The sequence below is a fragment of the Chiloscyllium plagiosum genome, unplaced genomic scaffold (genome assembly GCF_037043375.1).
Source record: "Chiloscyllium plagiosum isolate Xiang-an unplaced genomic scaffold, Cpla_swu_hap1 HiC_scaffold_7, whole genome shotgun sequence".
In the NCBI taxonomy this organism is placed as follows: Eukaryota; Metazoa; Chordata; class Chondrichthyes; order Orectolobiformes; family Hemiscylliidae; genus Chiloscyllium; species Chiloscyllium plagiosum.
In genome coordinates, this window is record NW_028270145.1 from 12,737,972 (window position 1) to 12,749,286 (window position 11,315).

Below are 11,315 nucleotides of genomic sequence, written 5' to 3' on the forward strand. Positions count from 1 at the left end.
CTGCAATGACTGCCTGCACCCACAACCTTTCTCAGTAATTTTCAGGAACTTCTCCTGGACCTCAGTGGGAAAATGCCTTCTCTCCTTGTGTACACTTCTTTCTGCATCAAAGCCTCTGGGCCTGCTTTAAGAAAGCCTGGGCCATGCTGAAGCTTTTGTGGTTACTCTCTTCTCTTTCACCACTGCCACCTCCTGCTAGTTTTATGTAGTACAGGTTATCATCAAGTAGTGCTAGACTCACACAAACTTGGACCTCCTGCTGAGGGGTGCAGCAATTTAGCACTGAAATCCTCGCTATAATCATTGTAACTAGTAAGCATCGCTAGGAAGTTTGTCCACTGCCAGACTTACTTTAAACATGCACATAACATCATCCCGGAGCCTGGTTTCAGGGCTTTCCATTGACTCCACGTGTATCTTCCATCTGAAGACACAGCAGCATGCTATATATAGCACTGAGGCTGCATTTCTACAAACTGGACTAGGCAAATAGCAAGGATAGGCCAGTTAAGGTTCTTTAAAGGCCTATTCAGACCAATTTTCAGGGGCTAACTGGAATTTCCAAAAGGCATCAAGAGCTGCCTAGCTGTCTGGAGGCCGTCAAATGCCGTACTGGTTTAAAAAACTAAACGTAATCTACAGGACTGCCATCTGGTCATGATTCAATGTAGTAGAAATGGGATACTGTCTAAATACAGAGTTTAAAGTTTAAAATATTGAGAAATATTTGCATTACTTAATAAAGACGAATGGAAGACTCATAATTGTAGCAGTCAAAACTGTGTTTATTTCTGAACCAGCATTGAGCTTGTCAAAATATTTAGACATCCATTACACGGCGGAAAGATCCAATTGTTGGGCAAGTTGCTCCCCAGTCACTAAACTTCTTGTATTCACCGGGTCTCAGGAAGTACTGTCGCCCTCTGTAATCGGGATGTTCATAGAAGATCCAGTAACCGTCCATCACATGGCAGGAATGAATGTCACGGTAACGGAAACGATCGTAGACAGATGGACAGTCATCCATGAATTCCATCATCTGCCCTCCAAAGTCAGGCCTCTCGTAAATTTTCATTCTGTAGGAGCCATCACTGGACTATAGAGTTTAGAAAATCATTAAACCAAAAACACTAATGTAAATAAAACATGCAAATAAGAGAGAGACAAAACTTGCCAAAAACAATGTGTTGAATTTTACTTTGAAAATAAGATTTTGTTAATAACACACACCATTATTAATGCACAAAGCAACTAGCAACTTCAAGAGATTAAGAGTTAGATCATTAGCTGTGAACCTTTAGAAGGCACTGGTGCACTTATTTTACTCAATTACCTAATTTTTCATTAAACTCCCTGCAAAATGTGAGAACTGGAACTCAACCACAATGAAGTTAACAATCTCTGATCATTGTTAATGCAATGCCTCAGGGCACACACTGAACTAGAAAGGGATCAGTTTAATCGGTCCAACTTAATTCCTGAAGATAATAAATTGTAGGAGATTCTCAAAATGTCAAGTTCAAAATAAATATTTTCTTCATACTTATTCTGTTTCTCTTTATCTACTCTTTCCCTCCATGGAAGTGGCAGACTTGGAGGTGGGAAGTGAACTTTAATTAATGGGTTGTAAGCAGACTAGTGTACCCTTTGCCACCCAGAAATTAAGTTCTAGGTGGGAAGGGTCTAGCGTCAGTTTCCCAGCTCACCTCCAACTGAGGCTCTTAAGTGATCAACTAATGACTACTTAAAGTGCTGAAACCCACATATGCTTTAAATATTTCAGCTCCAGGTAGGACAAGAAAAAGTCAACATTAAATTAAAAATGGATATTACTAAATTAAACACTGGCAAATTGATTTCAATGTCAAGAAAATTTTGGACTAAACAAGGATAAATTTGAGTACTTTCTGAGTGTCAAAATGCTATAGAGCGTAGAAACCAAAAGAGACTCAAAAGTCCAAGAACAAAGATCCATATAATGTGATCAACAGGCACAAATTACATTGAGAATACATGCAGGTTAAAGTTATGCTTCAGCAATGCTGGTTGGGCCATACCTGAGGTATTAGGAGCAGTTCTCGCTGCTATCCACTTTACAAGGATATTGGTGGGAGTATTTACCAAAATTTACCAAACTGACACCTGGACTCTAAGATTATACAAATAAGATTTATTTTTATTCCCTGCAAGTAAAAGGGTTAAGGAGTGATTTAATCAAAGTTTTCCAGCTATTAAGCATAGATGCAAAGAAATTATTTCCACTGATTAAGGAGGCCAGTACTGGGGGACACAAGCCAAAAATTTGAATCAAATGTTTCATGGATGAAATTCCGAAAGATTTCTATTAACAAAGTGCTACAGAAGTTTACAACTCTCTTCAACGAACATCAATTGATGGATCCATTTTTAGTTTTAATTCTGAGCTTCATAGACTTTTGTTATCCAACAATATTTAAGGATACTAGTCCAAGGGATATGGAGTTGGATTGCAGGTCAGACATTAACTTATTGAATGACAGAATGTTCTCAAGAGCTAAATGGTTCTGGCAGCTATTCTCTGAATGCAATTCCTTCAGTGTTTTGTAACCATCCATCACATCACATTACAGGGCCCGCTACATCTGATATAATAACAGATCAAGAGAAAAAAATGGAAATTCAGAAATTCAGAAAGTTCTAAAATTCATTCAAGAAATTGAAACTTACATATGAGTAAGTGCGACATGACCTAATGTTGTCATTGAATCCCATCCAGCGCTGGTAGTCAGGGTATTCTCCTTTGGTCAGAACATACTGGTATCCCATGTAATTGGGTTTCTCATACACCACCCAGCAGCCACCCTCAACACGGATGGAGTTACAGTGGCTGAAGTAAGGGGACAGGTCAGCACAGTCACTGCTGCACTCATAGTGCCGACCCTGGAAGTTCCTGTCCTCGTAAAAGATAACCTGAAAAAATAACCATGTCTTAGCTAAGGCTGCACATGTTCAAAGAAATTAATTTAAAATAAATCAAATATAAATTAATTTCACCTTTCCCATTCTGTCCAATTCGTGTGGATCTCAAAATTTCTGTTCCAGAGACTTCATTTGCAGTAATGTACTGGGCCCTTTTATACAACTCAATCAAAATGAGATGTAATGATGGTCCATTGTTAGCATAAAACCTTTCTTTTGTATGGTCAACGCAATCTGTTCTCAGAACAAGAAAATAATTCCTGATTCAACATTACAAAAAATCCATTATCACAATTTTGTGCTGCATTGTTTTGTCAGTTCTGTAAAAATAAGCTTTTTTGTTTTGGCTTACATACAGCTGTACGTTAATCTCTTAGACAAAAGGACTTCTGAATCAACGATGTGTGACAACTGAGAGCTGATCCTGTCTAGTCTGAATGAAGGCATTCAATCATACTCTAATTTGTTTCGAAGGGGTAGTGCCCTTATGCAATAAATGCTTGGCAAGCCTTTTTCACACTTTTTACAAAAATATTGCAACGTACAAGGCTAACGCTTCTCAGTTCTCATCGCACGTCCAGTGCCCACAAACATTATGCAAATCAAGCTGTAATTAAAACAACACATCAGGCTCATGGCGTTTGATTGCAGTTCAAGACCCTGGATTGTGGAATGGCACCATGGTTAGCACTGCTGCCTCACAATGCCAGGGATCTGGGTTTGATTTCAGCCTTGGGTGACCGTAGAGTTTGCATAGTCTCCCTGTTTCTGTGGGAGTTCCCTCCGGGTGCTCTGGTTTCCTCCCACAGTTCAAAGATTTAGATTAGGTGGATTGGTTATGCTAAATTGCCTGTAGCTTTCAAGAATATGCAGGCTATGTGGATTGGCTCTGGTAAATGGGGAGTTACAGGATGGAATGGGAATGCTGGGTCTGGTTAGGATGGTCTTCAGTGATCGGAGCAGACTCGATGGGCTGAAGGCGTCTTGCCCCACTGTAGGGATTCTATGATTATGAAGTCACGTCCTGCTGGACCTGGGCACTTACCATTGATCACTGCAAGGCTCTGTAATCTTGCTTTTACTATGCATTCAGAGTTACATGGAGAAAAGGTGGCAACTTAAAAATGTTACTGATGAAAGAACCATTTCATGAACTGTTAAGAATACTTGAGTAGTTGGCAGTTATTTTTAAAGTATATTTTCTCATTTTACACTCAACCTTCCTTTGTGCCATTGAATAATCTGTAAATGCAAAAGTCTTTTGAGCTTTGATAGTAATTCTCTGGATTGGAAAAGGGTAATTTTGAAGGATAATCAAAACACTCCCATTATTCTATGCCATTGAATGTATGATTTGGGTCTTATATTGGCCTCTTCATCATATGGACATTCATTTCTTGAATCTTCATCTCAATTCATTTACATTATGGCTGATCTTAAAATCAACTTTACATGAGAATAGACTCAAGATTTGACAAAACAAAAATAAAACATCAGAACTATAGCGATAGAAACTATGGGACAATGAAACTGATTAAATTGGTTCAGAGATACTTTTCTTATACACAGGAGTTCATTAGTGTCTAAAATTGTATGCCATCAAATTATTAACATTCTAAACAAACTTCAGCTCCTGGTAGTTTTTGATCTTCAGCAGATATTTCTTTTCATGTGAGAAATGTTACTCAGGAACAACTGCTGACTAGAACATCCTCGCAAAATGTCATGAGTGGAAAGTAAGAATAATCAATGTGAAGCCAGGCTAAAGCAAGAAAAAGGAAAATAAAATACTACAGAAGGTGGAAATCTGAAATACAAACAGAAAATGCTGTAAATGCTCAGCTGGTCTGGCAGCACCCGCGGAGAGGGGGTAAAACTTAACATTTTAAGGACATAGTGTCAAATTAAAGGGGAGAATTTTAGTGGATCTTGGCTGGGAGTTGAAGGAAAGGAGCTGGTAAAATTAAGGGGAGCCACATCTGGATGTTTTCCCCATGCAATCCTGTTGCCAGGGCAAGACCAGATGTGGGGGAAATCAGATGCAGTGCACTGTCTCTTCCAAGGTGATGAACAGCCAGTTAATATAATTCAGAGCCAAGTAAGGAGATGGATCCCAAATCCGTATGATCGGATTTGGTCAATAGTGGAACAGCCATCCACTGCGTGCACTGTGGATGCTAAGGGAACCAGACATTTTGGGGGAATAAGACTGTCTTGCTATTCTTATAGTGGGATGAATTTTGGGGCTATGTTGCAGGCCCCACCATTGATATCAGAAACAGGAGTGTCTTTGGATCAACGAGCTGTAAGCAATAACTCAAAAGGCTTGGGAGTCACTTACAGAGGGAGCAGATGAAAACAAGCAAACATTGACGGGCATGGGAATCAAATCAAAACATGACAGAAACCTAGCATTCTTCTTAGAGAATTGCCAGTGATCAATATATTGGAGACTGACTGTACATCTTTTGAAAAGAAGGAAAGCGGCAGAAACAATGGTGGAAGAAAGACCTTGAGGGATGCACAGTGATGCCTCTCCTCAGGCTCTCCCCCAGACTTTAAAACCAAGGGATGAGGTTCTTGTTTTCAGGGATGAAAAGATGGAAGGACACAGCAAGTAACCAAGCAATCCTGGAGAAAGATCGCAGGGAAGGTTAGCTTCAACATTCCTTCTCTTTTCTACCATCGATGTGCTGACTAATCATGTTATGTGCACTAACACTAGTCAAGAAGGTGACTCATCATGACCTTCTCGAGAACAATTAAGGATGGGCCACAAATCCTGGCCTTGTCAGTGACATGATGACCTTTGGGGCACTTGGCTTAGAATTGGCCAACCAAACTGAATAATAGGATTTAAGAAGGCTAAGAATCTTTCAAGTACATTCTCTGCAGATCCCAGAAAGGATGCAGAGTTGATTGGGCCACAACTTATTGCTAACACAAGAGCATCCTCACTCAAGCGAGTGCTCGTGGACACAATTGATCCATGGTATCAATGGAGACAAAGGGCACATTTGAATCCTTCTGCAGGATAGAACAGCACCAATACCATGAACAAAGGAAGGAGTGCAAATGATTAAAGGCACCATTATTACCCCCAGAATGGAATAGCAAAACTATCGCTGATAATTATCCACTGTTCTTTGTTTTATTTTAGTGTTTAACTCACTGCCAGGGGTCTTCCAGGTATGCCCACTTCTGCTCCTCTCTCCAACAAGATTTGCACTCTAACTTTTCTTCTTGTTCTCCATCGTTAATTGTGAGCTTCCCCAGCTCAGCCAAGCTTAAGTATACATGGGAAGTATATCTGGGGAGTCTTGGACAATGTTATAATTAAATGTAATGTGGCTTGCTTATTTTAACTATTCATTCAATAAAAGTTGCAACTGTTTTATCTGTTATCCAATTTGTGCTTATTTGTTGGCCTAGATACTATAAGATACCTGGATAAACTTGTTTAAGTGGTGTATCACAGTTGAATTGTTTGGACAAGTTGATTTATAAGACAGGGGCCTAGAAGGGATGAAGAGTGAGGTTGATATGGGAAGGTCCACCCCACATTATACTTGTTACCTTGACAGAAGGAATATTATTTTCAACAAAAGAAATTATATGAAATAGATGACATTGTCATGCTGTGGAATAACAGACTGCCAGAGCTCTCCTGCGATACAGTTAATTCCAGCACTGTCAATTTTCATGCAGGGGCAGTTGCTGCATAGAACAGATCATCTCTTTGAGTCAATGGAAGAAAGAAAAGTATTTTTTGCAACTTTGCATTAAGATAAGGAAGTAGTGGTTTTGGGGTATTCAAACTCTACAGTTAAACACACCCAAATCTTGGATATTGTAAGAATTTATATAAATGATTTGAATGAGAATATAGAAGGCATGGTTAGTAAGTTTGTGGATGACACCAAAATTGGTAGCTTAGTAGACAATGAAGAAGATTTTCGAAGATTGCAAAGGGATTTTGATCAAATTGGTCAATTGGCTGAAAAATAGCAAATGGATTCAATCTGGATAAATGTAAGGGATTACATTTTGGTACAAAAAGCAAGGGTAGGGCTAAGACAATTAATGATAGGGTCTTGGATAGTGTTGTAGAACAGAGGGACCTAGGGGTTCAGTTGCATAATTCTTTGGTGTTTGTGTCACATATTAACAGGATGGTTAAAAAGATGTTTGGCACACTTGCCTTCATTGCTCAGTCCTTTGTGTATAAGAGTTGGGAAGTTATGTTGTGGTTGGACAGGGCATTCTGGAATACTGCATCTAGTTCTGGTTGTCCAGTTATGGGAAGGATATTATTGAGCTGGAGAGGGTTCAGAAGAGTTTTACCAGGTTGTTGCCAGAAATGGAAGGTTTGAGTTATCACTATATACAGATGAAGAAGGACACCACTTTGACTGGGACGACATCCATCCTAGGACAGGCGAAACAGAGACACGCACAGAAATTCCTAGAGGCCTGGCATTCAAACTAGAACTCCATCAATAAACACATCGATTTCGACCCCATTTACCAACCTCTGAGAGAAAGAACCGGAAATAACATGAGTTATGAAGAAAGGCTGGATAGGCTGGCACTTTTTTCACTGAAGTGTAGGAGGTTGAGACAAAACATGATAGAAGTTTATAAAATAATGAGAGGTATAGATAGAGTTAATGGTAGTTGTCTTTTCCCTAGGATGGGGAATTTCAAGAGTAAAGGGCACGTTTTTCAGGTGAGAGGAGAGAGATTTTAAAAAGACATGAGGAGCAAATGGTTCATGTGTCTTGGTCTGTTATGGTGGGTGATATCATTTTTGGTTCTTTTTCTCAGAGGTTGGTAAATGGGGTCAAAATCGATGTGTTTATTGATGGAGTTCCGGTTTGAATACCAGGCCTCTAGGAATTCCCATGTGTGCCTCAGTTTAGCCTGTCCTAGGATGGATGTGTTGTCCCAGTCGAAGTGGTGTGCTTCTTTGTCTGTATGATAGACCCACTATCACTACATACAGAACACCAGTGCTTCACCGGAGTCTCACTGATGATGTAACCTAGCATGGTGATGAAACGTCTGAGAACAAACCTGCCAGCTCAGTGAGCAAACTTACAACCTGAACCTCAACCTGAGCTACAAATCTTCTCAAAAATTACAAATAGTATTTTCTGGCTTCATTTGATTCTGTACTGCAATGCCTGAGAGAGCCTGAACAATTTACAAGAAATACATAAATGCTACAGGACTTCTATTGATCTTCTGTGTTCTCTTTATCCCCTTTGTACTGTTACATTGGACAGCTAACAATAATGGATAGAGATCGGATAATTGAGCCCAGACTTTTGAGAGTGTCTGCTTTTATTGGGCAACCTCTCATCAGTTGAGTGTTTGTTAGAGAGTTGCACCATATTTGAAGTTATTACTCTTTTTGAATAAAAACATTTGTTTTTACCACAACAATGTACACTGAACTCTCTAACAAAGGGTCTCCTGATGAGAGGTTACCCAATAAAAGCAAACATTCTCGAAAGTCTGGGCTCAGTTATCTGATCTCCATCCACTATATTGTTAGTTGGCCAATACAACTGTACAAAAAGTACAAAGGGGTGAAGTCAACTAAACTCTCTGTTCATGATTAGTGTAGAAACAGGTTAGGCTGATCTAAGCACTCCTGAATTGTGGGTCCTCATTACTCACATTCATTTCATGTCTTCTACAACTATTGAGGTATCTTCCTGTGTCTCTTACTAATGACATAACCCTTCACCTGTCTGCTTTATTTTGTGCTTTAAGTTAATGCTGCTACATGTACATTGAGATACATGTCCAGAGTATTCGGGCTGTGGGTGTCTGTTCATTCACTTTTCTTTAAGTTGCTTTCTCCTTATATCCAAATAGAGCTTTTCAACTCTGTATGTACTGCAACACTTATTTCTTTACATTTTTAAACAATAGGTTATGTTTATTGAAGTATCTAAGACCTCTCTGTTCACATCCCCATTCTAGATCCATGTCAGAGCCATGTGATCAGTTATATTATATTTTCTATGAATAACATGAGACCATACTATAAGCCTGGAATTTTCTTATCTTCTGAAACTCAGGCTATCCTGTCTGGCTCCTCAATTCCTCAGATGCATCTACTGCTCCCTCCAATTCGACCTTGCTGCTTGGCCATAGTTACACGTTTCACACTTTGGCTTCTTCTCCAGTTAAATTCCCTCTCCCACACTTGAAGCTCCATCAATCACAGTTGTATTTTTCCTCTCCCTCTTTCTTCTCACTCTCACTCACTTTAGCTGCTTGAGTTGTTAATGTTGGGGTTTAATGTTTAGCTCTGCCCCTCTCACTGAGTTCACTGTTGTTTGCAGCCTATTTATTACAAAGCCGGAGACTTTGTAATACACACACATACTTATCGTACACTAATACACTTTAATGCTGCACTTTGGACTGCTGCACAGACACTTGTCGTGCTGGGACAGGCACACAGGAGGACCAGGCTGCATCTCAGGCCTGTTCGCTTACAGTCTTAAACCTCACTCACTTTGAGGTTACCTAGATGCTCACAGCATCCTTGCCTTTTTGGACTTTATCCCCTGAGTACTTCTGTCTTGTCCTACCTTTTAGTGCAGACACATCAGGGATGTGTCTGCACTAAAATGGCCTGGTGGTATTATCAATGGATTATTAATCCAGAGATCAAGGTAATGTTCTGGTACCAGGGTTTGAATTCAGCCACATTTTGAATTTAATTTTTTTTAAAATCTAGAATTAAGACTCTAAAGGTCATTATTAGACTCTTAATTCTAGATTCCTTTTCTTGAATTCACATTCCACCACCATCAACCATGGTGGGATTTGATCCCAGGTCCCCAGAACATTACCTGGGTAACATTGCTGGTTGACCGAAAACCCCATCTGGCTCACTAATGTCTTTTAGGGAAGGAAACTGCCATCCTCAATGGTCTGCCATACGTGTGACTCCAGATCCACAGCAATGTAGTTGACTCTTAACTGCCCTGTCATTGTTGTTAGCAGTGAACAGACGGTAGGGTGGACATGTTGCTGCACAGCTCTGCTACAGCAATTTTACATCTGCACTGTGTGCCAGCTGTGTAAGCAGCCCACAGACATGTCCTTCAACCAAACAGCCATTCTCTAAGCCCAGGGGGAGTCACCTTCTTGAAAGCAAGGCGCCACCCTTCAGTCAGAGAGTCCAGGCACAGTCAGTCAAGGGCAGCAACCGAGATTAGTCTATAGTCTTGAGCATGGTCAGTCAGTCAGCTATTCTGGGTGGTCAGGTCAGAATATTCTCAATGATGGGGGTGAGGAGCCGAATATCTTGGCTCTTCCTGCCCTATTCTGGGCCGTTTTCTCCTGGACTGAAAGGAAAGGGAGGGATTGAGGAGGCTAGCACGGCTGCTTGTGTTGGTGCAGATGGAGGTAAGGTGACCTGAGCATGTGAATAGGCAGCAAAGAGGGGCATGCCGGGCTAGCAGTGTCGGAGAATTGGATGAGTGAGTGGAAGTGGGGGGGGGGAGGTTAGCGAATGTTGCATGTGACATTGTGAGTGGTTGAGCATGTGCCTTGCTGGGATGTTGGGTACCGTTGCAGAGTTAGAGAAAGTGGTGAGATAATGATGCAGCGCTAAACTGCCAGAATGGATCCCATGCCGCTGGGCATTCCTCCACTTGGCTGAGAGCACAATGACCCTGGTGGTAAACATGGATCTGGTATGATACCCTCCTCTGCCAGTGCTGGGGGAGGAGGACAGAGCTCTTCATATTATCCTGCCCATCAAGATGTTGCGGTGCCTGCTCACAAAGTGGGGTGCCAACTTCCCTTCTCCATAATTTTCACAAACAGTATAGGAGATGGTGTTTGACCAGGGATCCCGGGATATCACAGCAATGGTTAGTAATTCCACTTGGGCCAGTGATAGAATTGGGCTCGCATCAAATAAGAGAGGCACCATAGGAGGCATAGTAGGTAGTTCATGAGGTGAACTTGGAATGATTAGTTTGAGCAAATTTGTTAGGCCCCATAGAGAGAATGCCAATATCTAAAAAAAGTATGCCAAGAGCAGTTCCATGCCCACTAACTTACATATCCTTTCTATGTACCTCCATTTTAGATATTCACTAAAAATCCCATCTTACTTATATCATACCTCAGGCACATATTATCTATCCATTGCACAGTCCCCGTTTTGCATTTTGCAACACACCTTTTTATAAATCCTATTACATAATCCCCAAATTGTGAATCCCATTACATTCCTTCATTTTGCATATCCATCATACAACCCCACTACCATTTTGCATGTCCATTGCATATCTCTCCATATTAAACATTAACACACTTAC

The 11,315-nt window shown here is 40.6% G+C and overlaps 1 protein-coding gene across 1 annotated transcript; it reads right to left on the reverse strand.

Moving 5' to 3' along the window:
* Nucleotides 1-764: 764 nt before the first annotated feature.
* LOC122551324 (gamma-crystallin M2) lies at nucleotides 765-3,180 on the reverse strand. Its single transcript, XM_043693033.2, has 3 exons — nucleotides 3,034-3,180; nucleotides 2,707-2,949; nucleotides 765-1,096 (listed from the first exon to the last, which is right to left on the reverse strand). Exons 1-3 carry the CDS (start codon nucleotides 3,040-3,042, stop codon nucleotides 821-823), a joined length of 528 nt encoding a protein of 175 aa, XP_043548968.1. The 5' UTR covers nucleotides 3,043-3,180; the 3' UTR covers nucleotides 765-820.
* Nucleotides 3,181-11,315: the final 8,135 nt, after the last annotated feature.